The sequence below is a fragment of the Ooceraea biroi genome, chromosome 1 (genome assembly GCF_003672135.1).
Source record: "Ooceraea biroi isolate clonal line C1 chromosome 1, Obir_v5.4, whole genome shotgun sequence".
Lineage (NCBI taxonomy): Eukaryota > Metazoa > Arthropoda > Insecta > Hymenoptera > Formicidae > Ooceraea > Ooceraea biroi.
In genome coordinates this window covers 1504080-1521080 of record NC_039506.1, presented here as the reverse complement: position 1 = coordinate 1521080, position 17001 = coordinate 1504080, and the positions used below count along the sequence as shown (strand labels likewise).

Genomic DNA, 17001 nt, shown 5'->3' with positions numbered 1-17001 from the left:
ATGTTTAGATTGACATTCGTGACAATATTTCACTTATCATCTCAGTGTTTTTAGAGCAATATTCACTCTATTCACAACTACTACGAAAAAGCATATTTATCGTATAATTGCAATTAAATTCAAAAACCTGACCCAATAAATGAATTGAAAAACATTTACACCAGATTCACAAAAAATGATTGAAAATAAATGAATATGAGAAAAGTTTTATTTTTTATTTCTTTTTTCATAATTTATTAGACGATCAAAAACTTTATTAGATAATCAAAATACAATGTATCTTATTATATGCTTGGACTTAATTCCCGAAAATTTACATCATACACGAATTCACAAGCTTTCTCATTATATGTATACATATGTTCATTCGTTCATTTAACATTTCTACTTGATAAAATAAAATAAAGCACGTGTATTTAGATTTCGAATCATATATAAATATCCTTTTTATCATCTTGATATTTTACAACTGTTTTCATTAAGCGCCATCGCAATCACCATACTGAAGAGCGACTAACGCACGCAACGTAGCGTGTAACGTGCGCATACATGAGGAATTCATCGCGAGTTACGTGCATAAGCACCACACATGTAATTATTTCTGTCGGGATAACGCGCGCGGGAACGCAATGCACGGCGCGAATAGTACAACGACGATGAGGAGGGCATAACGCTAATTGCGGAAGTTATTTACAGCAGAGTCACTTTGCCATCGCGTAACGACCCAATTAATGTCACTTAATTACTATCTTTGCCATTGCGCTCGAACAAGAGAACCGGGAGCCTTCTCTCGGCGAGCGCGATGTTTATCCTCGTTGCAGGTAAACGTTGATAACCGCTGATAACGCAGTGATAAAAACACGCCACCGTGCATAGGTATCATTTATTTTCGGCAAGAGATATTACAAAAAATTAGATTAATTAATTTTTGTAATTATAATTTAATTATCATCAAATTAAATAAACTTTTAAAATATAAGGAGATTTATGATGTTTGACTTCTCGTGATTAATTGTTTTTTTTCTAAATTTCGATTTTATTTTTGTATAATAACGTCATTTACGTCAATGGTGAAAACAAGAATGACAAACGCGTTCTATCTTTCGGTTTCAATATATTCAATATATTTATTCCAAATCTCTTCTTTATTCCAAATTCGTCGCTCTCGAAGATTCGTATGTACGTATGTACCTCTATTGTTCTGTATTACAGTAATCTATTGACTTAATGCATATTACGTGGGATATTTGTAACGCAACAGATCGCGTCTCGTCACGCCCACGCGGGAACGACTTTTCATCTTTGAGCCATTAAGCGCGCCTCGTAAAAACGTCTCTTTATTCGACAGCGAAAATGAAAGTGAAGAGAAAGAGAGACTCCAAAACCGATTTGGACAGTTCACTGACACACGGTATCGTTCATAGATTCGCTAACGTAGATGAGTCTGCTTTAAGTACAGTATGCAAATGATCCCACTGATTTTTATTTACGCATTTAGGAGATACGTTCAAACTTACAAAGAGTCTGTGGTTTGGTCGCCTTGATTGTTGATGATATCGTAACTTGATTTTAATTTTATTTGATTATTTTTATTCATTTGGCCATGCTCATTTTACATCCTTGACGAATCAAATATTTTTCATTGCAACGGAAAAAGCGGATGTCATCAATGTCGAGTTTCAGATGAATTGGAGATCTGTCAAAAATGCGTTCGTCAAATCTTGCGACGATGATTCCCATAAGCTTCATAGAAAATTGACTGTGAGATATAATTTCTGTTAAATCAGGTTCGCCACGAGTCTGCATGAATGGTACTGTGCACGCATTTACGTGCGTCTACGCACCATTACCTCACCATACGCATAACGTCGCACGTGCGACGCAGATACCGGACGCATGGCACCTGCGGGTGGTTCTTCATCATCATGTGACACGTTTCTCTCTATCGCTATCGCATTCGACAATGTGTATCTTCCATTATGATAATTAATTGAAGGAGATGTGCAAGAGTAGAATTAGCATCGAATAAATCGAGAATGCAAAAGCGCATCCCAATTGTAAATAAAAAATTACAAATTCAGACAACGTGACATCAACACGATGCCACAAAAGATGTCCAAAGGATCTGCAGACATTTTTTATGGATAGTGTTTCTACGTGAGAAGTGTTCAAATATATCTTATCTCGTATGTAAACTCACGAAATTTTGCGCCAACTTTTCCGATGCGTCGAAAGAATTGCTATATAAATTAAATTGTTTTCAATCGTGGATATTGCATACATTTACTGAAAAATTCATCTAAACTCATGGATCACTAAACCTCTATATTAGTCTCAACTCAAACACTTGCGCACACAGTTTAATTATAATTTATATAACAAATACTATTTTTGATCAATTTAGCTGCACAAAAGACTTTTTTCGTATGCTATTGCAAACTTAAACGCATCAACTGCCAGCGTACGTGTCAAGGGCACGCGATTACGCGATAGGCGAAGCCCACATCCTGACGGATCGAGAGCGACAGGATCGGCACAGTTATACCCTCGTGTGTGCTTCTCGTCTGTCTTCCTCTCTCTCTCTCTTCTTCCTTCCTCAATGAGCTTTCAAAGAAGCGCGGTGGGAGGCCCAGAAGAGGCGACAGGAGGGCAGCAGGGAGGACCCCGCGTGCGCACTATTCGGGGAGAGGGAGGACCCGTGCTGCTGGTCGGCGAACGCAAGCGATATATGAAGGCGAAACTCGCGCACGTCGCCCAGAGACTGTCTCACGTGGTGTACACCACTCGCGGTAACGCAGGAAGTCCGCGATCCTCCGCTTTCGTGCCCATTCGTCTTGCCTATTTAGTGGTACCCCAAGTTGTCCATTCTTCGCCCTCCATACAAGTTCTGGGCGGAATCGTCGGAATTCACTGCCGAAGAAATTGTTGAAAAGGTGTCTGCCTGGACGAGGAGAGCGATCAGGATCGTCTTCCACGTGGAGAAACACCGAGAGGGTCGAGAGAGTCAAGGGAAGATCGAAGGGGTAACAGGTGGGAGTGATCGAGGAACAGTCTCTTGCTCGTAGCGCAGCAAACATGAGTAAATCGAAAGGTACGTCGGAATGATATTGGAATCGGTAATTGTTGAGGGGGAAGTTGCAGAGAACTCTGGAGAATCTCAGGACTGCATACGTCGACGTTGGTAGTTGAATGTTCTCGTAAAAATGTTCGTTGCATTTAGCTGGAGGGTTCTGAGTGGAAAGATAGGAATTCATTGGATGAATAATCGATCGATTAGCCTTGTTGCATCGTGAGTAGATTTTGTGCTAAAAAGATTTATCGCTATTGTAGATTCTCCTGCTGAGATGCGTTACCTCGTGCTTGTGCATCTTGATGACGTCGTTAAAAAAAGATAGGATTTAAATTTAAAGGAATAAGATTAAAAGGTCTTAAATTTCTTATATTATGAATTAACATTATAAAAATCTCTCTCTCTCTCTCTCTCTCTCTCTCTCGCATTATAAAATATTCTTGTTCTAAATATAAAATAAATATAAAACAAATGCTATAAAAGGGCAAAAATCATATCATGTTTTTTAAATTTATTAATCGTTTGTGAGAATTGCATTAAAATTGCATTAAAAATTCTATTAAAACTTAAAGAAGTACTTTAGGGATGCAACATCATGTGAGATAAATTATTAGTTTTACGATAATCTTTTTATCTTGATCTTATGTATATAAAAAAAGGTAAGAGTTGATCAATAATGATATTACATGGAAGAATGAGACTCAAGGTAGCATTCATCGTGATGATGCATGCAAACGAAGTTATATACGTCGTTTGTTGACTAGGTAGTAAATTACAAAAGCAAACCATGTGGACTGTCACTGCGATCCAAAACATAGCCGACATATACAGTGTCGCGAAAAAATCTGAGTTTTTATTATCTACAGATTTTTTCTTTCTCTTAGCCATATCTTTGCAAAGAAAAATTTAATTAAATATTATATCTATTCGTGATCTTTCGTTTTTTTTCGATAAGTATATTAAGTAAAATTTGAACATGTAGAACTGTATAGTTATATATTAAAATTAACGTAAATAGTTGCATTTTATTTCGCAAATTTTAGTTACAATATATAACAATTAGTTTCGAGGAATAAGTATATGGGGAAAAGAAAACTGGGAAACTAAATTTAAAACAATAAAAACTTTGAAAGTGTCATAAATAACACTAATACTTAGGTATCAATATTAAAAAAATTTGATGATGAATAATTAAGATTTGTCAATCGTGCTATCATTTCTGAATGAATGTCATATCGCAATAGTCGGCGTACTTGAAAGTATTTCGGCGCTCAAAGATACTCGGAAAATTCTTCGCGATAGTCGAACATGTCTTAACTTTCATCTTCAATTAATATCGAACGTTTATTTTAGACATGTTATCATGGACGTGTTTTAATCATACCTTTTAATCACAACTGTATAATCCACTTCAGTGCACTTGAGTGGGCGATCGGACACATGTTTCTTGCGTTTAATATCTTGATAAGGGTGTGATAAAGATTGACTAGTCATGTTCGCTTATGGTCCCAACCCTTTCAGTTTGAACGAATTTGAATTCCACGACTTAAGATTTAGTCTAGAATTATGAACAGTTAATAAACCAATTGTAAATTTTAATTGTATTTTATACTTATATTTTGATCGTTTTTCTATTTTTTTTCTTACAATTAATCAAATAGATTAAATCAATGTTCTAAAATCTAAAATTATAAATTGACTAGATATGATACATATTATAATATATTGCAACATATTATATACATATTATAACTTATAGACATATTATTGACTATTTCAATTTTTGTTCGCAGGGATGAAGGAGTTTGTTGGCTTGGAGGAGGTCACCAGATTAGATTTTCTGGTGAGTTTGTTCGCCGAGATCCTGGGCACGTTTCTGCTGGTTCTCATCGGCTGCGCTTCCTGCATCACGTGGGTAGCAAACATGCCACCGTCTGTTTTGCACATCGCCTTCACTTTCGGTCTCGCAGTGGCAAGCTTAGCGCAGGTGAGTTATCATTTATAAATATAAAAGTCGAAGGAAAAAAATACAATAAAATTGGATTTGTAACAAAACCTCTGAATTTCAAGAATTGTAATTTTAATTATATTATATAGTAATAAATTAATTTACATAATTGCAATTTTATTTTGAAATTCTAGATTGAAGAAATCAGAAAATGTTAGAAATTTCGTATTTATTTATCATTTTCGATAATTACTATTTGATAATAAATTTGAATCAAAAAAATTAGTTCAGAATTATCGACCCTTTATTTAGGGGAGCAGGTACATGCATGCGTTCGAAGCATTAAATTATTTATAATAAATGAGTTCGAGAATATATCGCGACAAGAAAGCTGAGAGAAGACGTATTCTTCAGAAATATTTTTCTGCACTGAGACGAACGCTAGATCTTGTTAGAATTACAATGCGATTCCTTCTCTATTCCCATTGTTTCTTCCTTCGCCAGCGATTTCGCTTGCTTGAGTATTCTTACTGAATGTAAATTCGCACGTAAAACATTAGAAAATTGTAATATGAATATATAAGGACACCGTCTAAGATTTGCTCGTCTAGAATATTTTATTGCGCTTCTCTTATCTTTGCTTGGAGAAGCGCGCTTACGTGTGCGTATCGTGAAAGCGAACACTCAACATCTTACAAGTTCTTCTTTGGATGTCCTCCATGTTTTAATTAGCTGATGTATATCTCGATAAATACGTAATATAAACTTTTTTTCATATTCGTTAATAACGAATTTATTTATAATAATTCTCATGTATAGAGATTATTCACTCAATCAAATATTCTTATAATATGCGCGATAATTAATTAATAATAGCTGAACAACAAGAAAGGTTAATATTACCTCAATCTTTATTAAATCCGTATATGCATATTATAGCGTACAGGAACAGTTTAAAAACACCGAAAAAAAGATTAGCATTATCCTCGACGACATTTCAATCGTCCATCCGGAAATTTGCATTTAATGGACGCACGCGTGAAATACAAGCGCGCAGCATCATCTCGCATTACGTCACAATTAATAATTAATTAATATATTTTGCGGTCGCTGCAACTTTTTCCTGTTGTTCCTGAAAAATTAAGTTTTCCTGTTATGGAGAAAAAAGCGATCGAGGAACAAATTTGCTTTTCGTTCAGTATCGATCACAATTATATCTCGAATATTTGTTGCGAATGGATCGTAGATACGCGTGCGTTGAGATTCGTGTGCGCGAGGAAATACTTATGAATTATGCGGAAATCAATAAAAATAAATTATAGGAATTGTGCTAACTTTGTCCCTATTTTGCATTTTAATAGCTTGTATTTTTGCTTTTTTCGAGGAAGACGAGAAAAGAGAAAAGACGAAAGAGAGAGAAAGAGAGGGAGCTGTATACCCCACTAATACTAATGATAATTATCACACAAAAGTGATTATTAATAACAGACAGTATGTTTAATTGAATGTGTGTGTAATTACATATATTACATATATTACATATATTATATCATTTTTTTATAGGTATGTATCTCGTATCGTTTCCACAGTCAAAGAGTAGCATTGTTCACGTTATTTTCGAACACTCTGTATTTCGAGTATTTCAAGGTGGAGGCTCCATTCACCTCGCTGAAATTTTGCGACTCAGTCAGCCATCTAATCCTTCTCACTCTCGTTCCATGAATCGATCTTTTTCCTTCTCGCGAATACGGGATTCAGTGATCGCCGTATCTCGCATATATTATAAAGAATATATGTATAAAGTAGTGAAAAAGGAAGAGAGAGAGAGAGAGAGAGAGAGAATCGCGCATACGAGATTTGCATCGCCCAATCGCGAATTTTTATTCTAAAAGGAAGACATTTAAGACGCGCGTGGGACTGCTTATACAAAATCACAGTATGCGATTCCAATCGAAACTGTCGTTCCGTAAAGGGTCAAAGAAGAAAAAAGATAAGATAACCAGGTGGAATGAAGTAATCTTGAATCGCGATTCGATCGAGGCAAAAGACCGAGATTGAATATCGCAGGATAAGTCGTCCGTCATGCACAGTATCGGCGCGATGCGATTCCCGCGCGTGATTAATCCTTATCGGTGATCGTTTGAATTGCTTCATTACAAAAATGTACGATCGTGAAAAGAAGATTGACGTGAGAAATGATTCTTCTCGATTGCGACCTTCCGCAATTTTATGCACTTAGTATTCCATCTGATTTACACAATTGTTTTTCCACTTTAGCTTTTTATGTCTGTTGTTACTATGAATGTTAGAAAGGAGAAAATAAAAAAACACATATGTATGCAATATGCGCATATAATATAATGAAAAATTATACAAAAATATGGATCAGAGAATTGATTAATTTAATTATTATTTTTAGAATCGATTATAAAGAAAAGATGAATAAAAATAAAACTTTCAATTGAGTTGTTAGAAACGCTTAGCAGATTTCGGAGTTTGCAGATTTTCACGACAGGTTTTCCACGAATCTCACATTTCTGCCACGAATGCATTTTCGATAAACGATCGCGCGGCAAAACGTAATCGTTGGTCATTCATTGAGACGGATAAATGGGTGCGAAGGAACGAGGATCATCCTTAAATTACGCCTGGCTCGTCCTTTCGAATTCGCGAGCTGACCTCGTCCTCGAAACAATTTATGGCGCGCTGCTCTGTCGACACGCGAACTTTCGGCGAACGGCCGGTCGATTTGTGAAGAGCACTCGAGCGGCCTCCTTTGTATCAATCAGGATTCGTGCGACGCGATCGCGAGGATGAATGGTCCCCTCATTGACCGGCTCGAACATCTCCGATGACAATGTAGTTCGGGTGCGAGAAGCTCAGAATAAATTACCATCGTGAATTCGTGAATCGAATTGCGTTTGTGAACCCATTACAAAGAAAATAAATTAAATACATAAGTACAATAAAATATATAAGTTGATAATATTAATAATATTGGTAAGATAAGAGAATACAGAGTTGCGGCATTTGCATCATTGATGAGATTAATTTTATTAATTCGTTATAATCGATAAAAATCCATGGCCGCGAATATAAAAGTATTAACTGACGTAAATTTAATTCTCCAAGCCTCGAGATTAATCTTTTTGTTTTAAATGAGAGAGAAAAGAAGATTAATTATTTCTCATATCGATCGTTTTAATCTATACTTCTGATCGTGAAAGGATCGTGAACTTCAGCTTAGCTTCGGTGCTTTAATTGAGGCACGCGCGTGTGGGCCGCCCGGGCCCCGCGCGTGGAAGGTAAATAAGGCCGCCGATTCGCCCAAGGGGGTCTAACTCCGTCCGGAGATGGTGCAACTGTGCCCCGAAGGCCTCTGACAACCTACTCGAGAGCTCCGGAGCTGGATCTTGCGCTCACTCTTATTCCGCCTGTGCGTTCCGCCCTTCTGATACTTCACTTTCCGACAGCCCGCGGCGCGGATGTGAACGTCTATGCGGTGCTCTACAAGTCGCGTAATCGTTTTTTGTAGGGGAGATTGGTTGTTGCTTTGCTCCCTACTCCGCTGTATCGATAGCAGTTTTAATTAAAAACTATAATTGGAAGATAACTATGGTCTACTTAATTTATTTAACTTCTTTCTTTCGTTTGTCTTATATCTTGATATCGTATGGATGTCTTAAAACTTAATCTCCAGATGCTAGTGTACAGAAATGTTTAATGGTTAATTATACGCGGATTGTTTTTATTCTAAGGAAAAAATATCTTTCACATAAACTCGCGCATTGTAGGACTATGTGTTCGAAAGATTAATTTTTTAATAACGTTACTCAGACTTTCTAAATTTGTCATGTCCGAAAATCTCTTTTGTTTTTATAGTTCTGCAACAAATTGGCGCTAGAGTTAGGATCGATGTCACACATGTTCTCTTCAACGCCGATTATATCTCAATCGTGTCACAATCGTCCACGAATCTCGTTTAGTCACACGTCATCTCGTGCAGACACGACTCAATTGAAAATTCCCCACTCGAGATCTAAGGCGCGTCTTCGAGAGTCTCATCCGAGCGTAAATTGAATGCCAAAAGTCTCTTCTGTTCTAACGGATATTGTCTTTAGCGTTAACGATCGGCTTTATTGTGCCAACCGCTTTGCACAGCCGTCTAAAATAAACGTCACCAGATGACATTTGTACTCACATTTATTATTTATAGATCGGTCGTGTCTCCATCCATAATGGAAATTATAATTTATACAAGTGCACGAGCGACCAACGTACATAGTTCAATAAGGCTGCTATTGATAAAGACACGTTAAATGACTTTTCCCCCGGTAGTAGAGAGAGGCTTGGACAAACCAGGCGTTGTGAGTGAGCGCTGGAAAAATATTTGGGAATCTCACGTGCTTATCTGGATGAAATAATTATTCAGAGTAATTATCGCAGATTTAGCACGCGACGAGAGATGTTCTCCTAGCGCAATCAAATTGCAGGTGGCCTAGTATGCTTATCCTTATTAGATAAATGTCAAGATTCTTAAAGACTAAAGTTCAATTTGAACTTGTCTCTTTTCTGCATAATCAGTATTAATATTATTTATTAAATTAATACTATAATTAATAGAATTAATAATATTGTATGAGGATATAAATTAAAACCTGTATTTAATTTCAGTTTACGTAGAAATTTGATTAAATATTCATTTAATTTTAGTATGAAATAGGATGTGATGAATTCTTGTGTCTTAATGACGAAATATACTCCTTCGTGTACATGCTAATGTTCTCTCACGAGTTAAAATAAATACTCGTAATAAAAGTAGAGAGCCTTCTCCAACGCGCAAGACAAGGCATTCTCCAGATGCAGGCCCGAGAAAAAGCACGAATACACGTCGCACTTTTCATTAGCTTGCGAAACCTGCAATTCGCCACGATTAAAATCGTTCAACCTTGCGTCGTCGGCATTCATCTTTTTCTCCTTCATCATCTCAAAATCATCCTACATACACGCACTTAACGTGTATTACGTTGATCCTCTTAAACTTTACGTTGATTCTCTCTGCATCATTTGTAAGTTTGATAAGAATTATTTTTATTTAAAATGTGATTGTTAATGGTGTTTACGCGAGAGAATTAAAATCTCCTTTTGAAAAATCTGACGATTAATGATACTGATCCAGTTCAAGGAACTTGGACTCCTCGCAAGAGCAGAATCCGAGGACAAAAGAGTGGACAAAACAGAGGAGTTTGCGAGCTTGCGCAAGCGTTATCATTAAAATCGCTTCTCGTGTATTTACAACCTCGTGCAATTCGGCCATTCCTCATCCTCGTACCTTGTCATCCTTTTTTCGTATGATTAAGAATGCAGGTATGGAAGAAAGGACCCAGCCGTAAGGGAAGAAAACGAGGGCTGAAGCGAGAGAGCGAAGAGAATGGAAGAAGTACGCGGACGATAACAATGAAGGAAGAAAGAGAAAGAGAAAGAGAGAAAGGAAGAAGAAGAAGAGAGAGAGACGCTGATGTGCAAAGTCACAATCGATCCTGCTCTGAATGCAAATCACATGCATCTCGCCCCGCATTATACACAAATGCGCCGGGCCCTTTTAGCATGCGAGAGCGAGAGATCGCGCGCGACGCGAGAAGAGTAAGAGTGCAAGACTTGCGCAATGCGGGATGCAACAAGGGCGATTCGAATCGACGGGAAATATCGCTTGTTGCATCGACAAACGAGAAAGGAGATTCTAGAAGCGCCCCGAGACAAATTGATATTCGCGAGTGAAGATCTGGAAGCACACGCGACCTCGGAGCGGAACGCGCTCAATACACCACGTGTTCTCTTCGAGGTACTGAATGCAGCAACATCGACAGAGTCTCACCCTACAAAGTCTGCGAGTTTTAGTAGATCTTATTTTGTTAAAGGAATAGTTTGTTAATTCAAATTCGGATTAAAAAAGATTTAATCCGATTTAATTGAGACGTCACCTGCCATATGCATTAAATGCACACGATGGCAAAATTGAATTACAACAAATACGCGGAAAAGCATCAATTGCTTTTGCTATTATCTTAGATCGCTCGTCTCGTCGCTCTTAATGGATAAAATGAATGCGTAAAATGATTTGAAATATCTTGATGATTCTTCTAGAAAGCATACTAGGATCAAGATTTGGACAACAATTTGATTAATTACAGTTCTATATTTATGATTTTGAATGATTATCTCTTGTTAATCGATTTGTAATTACTATAAATTATTCAGCTGAAAGCTGATTATTCCACTCACTCACGTTGCTTTGCATTTCTACTTTTTCTTGGGGTTTTATGTCTCGCCAGCTTTGTGCAATACATGCCGTTACGCATCGCATTGTTTTCTTTCAGGAGAATTTGCATGAAACTCGTGCGTTCGCGCCAATATTGATTTTAGAGCTGGGCCAAGGCTTTCGACACTTTTAAATTTCGATACTTCATTTTCTCCTGGTTCTAAAGAGCCGACGTCATTTTCTGCAGCTCTTTTAGGTAATACGAAGTTTTCCCACGTTTGCAAAACCTTGACGCGCAATACAGATTGTCAGCAAATACAGATTTCCAGAATTATAGTATATGAAAAGTAGAGAGAAGGATATATAAAAAGTAAAAATTACAAAAGTAAAAATAAAAAATTAGTCTTAATAGAATAATATCAGAATTTGAAATTACACATACGACGTACAAATATCTCAACAATTTTCATATCATTTTAGTATTATAAATATCTCACATACGTTCATCTTTAAATCTTCTTTTCTCAATTTCATGCAAAATTAAAAAAATGATGAGAGCTGTTTAAAAGAATATAGCGTGACGTAATAAAGGAGGGAACTGGAAATTGATGTCGAGCATGCGAGTGAACGTGAAATATGCAGGCTATGATTTATCTAAGACAAAATCACACGCCGTACGCTCCTGCGGTAAAAGCCGCATATCCATCGGCAAACATTAGAGTCATCTTGCTGGGGGCCTTTTCGGGCCCCAAGAGGGGCCGCTCCCTCGTATGGCGTTGTTGCGCAAGCAAGCCCACAGGCGAAAGATCATTGTCCTACGCCTTGCAGCTCGTGTGTGTCACGCAGCCGAATTATGTCTTTACACGCAGGCCCGCACTGAAAAGAGATTAAGGTCCTAGACCGATAGATTTCGAGTATATCCACTTGTCATACGTATCTTTACATTAATTAATTACGGTACATTAGATAAAAAAAAAGCATTCTATACAGCCGAATAAATCTGTGATATTGCAACGTAATTTAACTGTAACAATATTCAAATAATTGTATAATAATTATATAATTAAGATGATATACATTTTTTATTTACTAATTATATACTGATTAGAGAGTTCCGAGAGAAATTGCAAGCAAATATACTAATTATAACAGGATATTACGTATAGCTAAATAAACCTGATAAGATAAGAAAACTTGACAATAAATGACAATGAGAGAAGACGAAGGATCTTGCGGATCCGATCCTGCGCGTTCGCGCTGCTGACAACGTGTACGAATTTGTAACGGGACAGCAGGCTCAGACATCTTATGGTAATTACCGACAATACGTCGGCGGGGCCCATTATTTAAGCCCATTATTTAAGCCCATTATTTAATGCTCGCGCGCAGTCGTATTTAACGCTCGAACGAGTCGACGGACGATGGACGGTACGTCTCGAAAAGGAGGAGAGACACGTAATTTGCGTCACAAGCTGCACGCATCTCGTTAATGCTGGATCTCGATCCTTTTCATGTTATTAGCGTGAAATACTTTCTCAACGTCTCAATCTCATTTCTTCGCTATTGTTCGTTGTTGTCGCCGTCTTAGGTTCCATTATACTTATCATGGTTTTGATTCTAGGGAAACAACAACTTTTGATATTAACATATCAAATAAGTGGTTTCAGCAAGTTAACAATTTATTGACTCTTCAAGTATTTAAAACGGAATATCACATGTGCAACGGATGTTATATGGATGGATATATTACATGTTACATTATCATAAAATTAGCATTCATTGGTACTGTCAATTGTGTGTTGTGCCACAATTTTGCGCTGTCAGCGCAATCAAAAGGCTAGACATTTAAAAAATAAAATGAGGTCGGTGGCTTTCGAGCAACCGGATGCTTTTCTCATCTTGTACGCGCTGCGTGTGGTTTCGAAAATCTGTGGTTTTACTGCGATTTTATTGCCGAAACGAAAAAAAGAAGTTGGTAGCCTTCGGCTCCACCAGTGTATGACAACAAAGATGATATGCCTCAAAAGACAGAAGAATGATTCAAGGCGATCAACTTTGTCTATCGTACTCGGATGAGTTCTAGAACGACTCATCGCGCGTGATTCTTCTCTTTGCACCTGATCGCCGCTAATTCGAGACGAAGTTTGAGCAACGCGTATCACACGTGTACTCATTCGCGCGAAAAAGGAACGTGGCACGCGTGCAACGAACGCGCATTCTCAGGTTCGGCTCATATCCTGTTCGTGATGAGTCTTTATTTCAACTTCATTATTTTATTCTAGTATTATATTTTACATGTACCTATAACATATAACTGATATACCTATTTAAGGTTGAAGAGAATTATTTATCATGTTGATTATTTTATCATTTTATTATTTCGAATTTCTTATGAGTTAGTTATTGCATATTTACATATCATATATTTGACAAAACTTCTTCATGTTGTTTCTTTTCAATCCGATCCTGCGCGCTTTGCACGCGGGCTGTATGCGCGGCATATGACCGCGGGCTATGGGTCGTAAGGCCCCGAGGGTGCGAAACCGCGGGATAATTTGAGATCGTACGATCTACAGCAAACCGGAACGGATGTTGGAAATTAATTTTATTTTCTGCTCGATCTTTAAGTTAAAAGCATCACAGAAATCGAATGGTCCGCAGAAGATCCATTAATCGACTGAATTATCCCAAAAAGAAAGAGCTTGCCACGTTTCCAGCTTGAAATATTGTAAAAACTATCGAAAATAAAAATTAAAACATCCAGTATTGTCATGTGTAGAGCTGACTTTATCGGGCCTTAGAACACTCGTAGTCAGCTAAAAATAGAAGTCTTTGGCGCGCGAGGCGTTCCAGAGTAAGGTCCAAAATAAGGCCCGTCCGAAGGATCTCACGCGGGCATCAGGGGGCCGGTTTATTGCTTTTCTCGGAACAACGTTGCGGGCGCGAAGGCAAGGCCGATGAGTCGCGGAAAGTGTGGTATAACTTTCCCCTTTAGAGCACGCTTTATATATTTCATGAGGCCCAGACAGACGTGTGTCGCGCGGGCACGTGTCAATTAAAGCCGTGCGCAACTCGGGGATTTTTCATTTCACCTGGCAACCCGCAAGGCCACGTCATTCGTCGGTCCTCCGAGACTCGTACAAAAGAATCTCTCCCCCTCTCAATTATTGATCATGTCCGCTGAAATTGCGAGTCAGTTATCGAGATTTTTTATCCGAAAATTTTTTAAAGAAACTCTCATTAAAACCATTAAAATCGGAAATATTTAATGAAATTTGGACCCTTCTAGCTCCGGCTAGCTGCAAACACAATTTATCTTCGTTTATCTTCTGGCGATTGTTGTATTATAATGCACAATATGCGGGATTCAAGTGCGCGATCGATTTCGTGCGAATTCGCGACGGAAATCGCGAATTGGCGGACGTGAATTGATGGGGACGGGGTTCATGAAAGATAAAGGGACAAAAGGAAAGAGAGGGAATACTTGCGTAATCTTGGTTGGCGCATACGTATGCCGTTCGCCCGCGGCGAACCGAGACCTTGCCGGCGTGCATGAGAACTGGGCCGCGTGCGTCGAGCTCTCGTCGTGTTCCAGACCCAATAGGCACGAGTCGGATCTGGACGAGTCTGGCGACGCCGCGAAGTCTGCGACGTTTCGCATGCCGAGTTAATCCGGATTCCATGATCGAGATGCATCTAATTGCGCAAATATAAGTCGATTTGACATTGAATTTCCATTGATTGATGGAGCAATTTTTCAACCCACAAAAGTTATTATATGAAATTAATATGTTAGTTATTATTAAATTTATTATATTATTGATTATATATTTAATTATTATTATAATTGATTTAATCTTCTAATATACTTAATCTTAGGTATGCGCGCGCGCGCACGTGTGTGTGTGTGTGTGTGTGTGTGTGTGTGTTTATATAAAATGATTAGACGATCATTCATGTAAAAAGTTAATTACGTTTAATAATTAGGTTTTATATCGTCTATAATTGTCTGCGTCAATACCGGGTGGCAGTTGGATTTACTAGTGACTTGGAAAATACACAGGCAAATTAGATCGATTTGCGTTCGCCTATCGCGACCACCATCTGCTGCTGATTAGCGAGAACACGCGACGTTATGATAAATCAAATATTGGCCATTCTAAATGCGTTAAGCTTGTCGTGGCTAAAAGAATCACACATAACGATCAAGATATCTTAGACTTGCGAATGCGTTTTTAAGGATCGCGAACACTAATCGTTGTTGAACATTTACTTATCTTTTATTCATCAATTCTCTCTCGATTCTTCCATTGTTTTTTTTTTTTTTTGTAATTTTAATCATTAATTTTAATCATTTATTTTTAATTCTAAACTTTCTTACAAGTTTATATCGTGACTAGTAAAATAGCCTGTCTACGCCAGGTAGTCCCTGGACCGAAATGAAAGATTTCAAGAATTTTCCCATTACCTGGGGGTTCACCAACCCCTATCACCATGAGAAATTTGGTGTTTCTAGCATGTCGGGAAGTACCCGATGAATTCAACGACAGAATAGGGATTTTATATATATAGATATTTATGCACATACCTTCCGTAAGATATTATATTCTTTTAATGATATTCACCGTAAACAGATTGTTATTCATCCATCTACGAGAACGTGTCGGACGTGTCCGAGATCGTTCCGAATCGTTCACGTACGATCTCTATATAATTATATATGCCGCGTACGTAAGGAGAATTGACAAGCAGGCGTTACACACACATGCTGCGGGATTGTCAAAACGCAACGGCGTTGATCGTTGAGAAACCGTACGAGATAAATCCGAGAAACGGATTTCATATCTCAGCGGCGGGCGTGGAACCACGCGATTGCGAAACAGGCTTTAGAAATTTTCTCACGATCCAGGTTTTACCGAGCATAAGATCATCGATCGAAAAAAACTGCGAGTTATTATGCCAATTTTCCTAATCTTGCAATTATATTCAATTAAGGTGATATTTGCTATAATAATTGGTTGTAATCTCGAAATTTCAGGCTTTGGGACCGATTTCCGGTTGTCACGTGAACCCGGCCGTGTCAGTCGGTCTGATGGTCAGCGGAAACTGCACTTTCCTTAAGGCACTTAGCTACATGGTCTGCCAATGCTGCGGTGCTATCGCGGGATCCGCCGTTCTCAAGGTGCGTAAACTATAAGGAATTTTGTAATATAAAAGAAATTGGATCGTTTAAGTTATTTGCGATTTACTTTAAATGAGTCAGAGTTTCGTGTCGTAGTAAAATCCGACGCATTCGTTTTTGAGCGCACTCACGCGTTCCTTACACGCGTAATCACAATGATAGCCTGTCATTTCGATTTGGCGCGGAGTTCCGAAAGTGCCTCGTCTTGCCCGTATCAATTAAATCGCTGTTGAGCAAGGTCAAGGTCCGCCTCACCTCCTCGGGCCCATCGTCAATCGTACGCACACCCGTTACATCAGAAACTGGCTTCTCACGCGCGAGAGAATGATGGCGCACGTGCGTATCCGATGCGTGCGTGCGTGCGTAGTACTATACTGTTCTACGTATCGTTCGCGGCTCGAATTAATTTTAAATTATCTCGCATCTTTATCCTAATATTACTAACACAGTTTAAATCGGAGAGCGGGATAAAAGAAAATCTACTAGTAATATCGAAATTCAATAAATCATTCATAAATCAAACATTACTTGTCAAGAAAGAA

General features: G+C 38.1%; 1 protein-coding gene and 1 long non-coding RNA gene across 3 annotated transcripts in view; one reads left to right on the top strand and one right to left on the bottom strand.

Moving 5' to 3' along the window:
* The window catches only part of LOC105280238 (aquaporin AQPAn.G), a 29357-nt gene that overhangs the window by 10954 nt on the left and 1402 nt on the right, over nucleotides 1-17001 (top strand). Inside the window, exons 1-3 of one of the 2 annotated variants that reach the window (XM_026974406.1) lie at nucleotides 2779-3091; nucleotides 4864-5057; nucleotides 16316-16459. In XM_026974406.1, coding sequence (XP_026830207.1) covers nucleotides 3076-3091; nucleotides 4864-5057; nucleotides 16316-16459 — 354 coding nt within the window. In that variant the 5' untranslated portion in view covers nucleotides 2779-3075. Of the gene's footprint in view, nucleotides 1-2778; nucleotides 3092-4863; nucleotides 5058-16315; nucleotides 16460-17001 lie in introns of those variants that run through there. The other variant, XM_011340579.3, reaches the window with a different exon arrangement.
* On the bottom strand, nucleotides 238-2617 carry LOC105280237. The gene is made up of 2 exons (XR_894103.3): nucleotides 2201-2617; nucleotides 238-2125 (listed from the first exon to the last, which is right to left on the bottom strand). It is a non-coding gene; the product is annotated as an uncharacterized LOC105280237 (long non-coding RNA).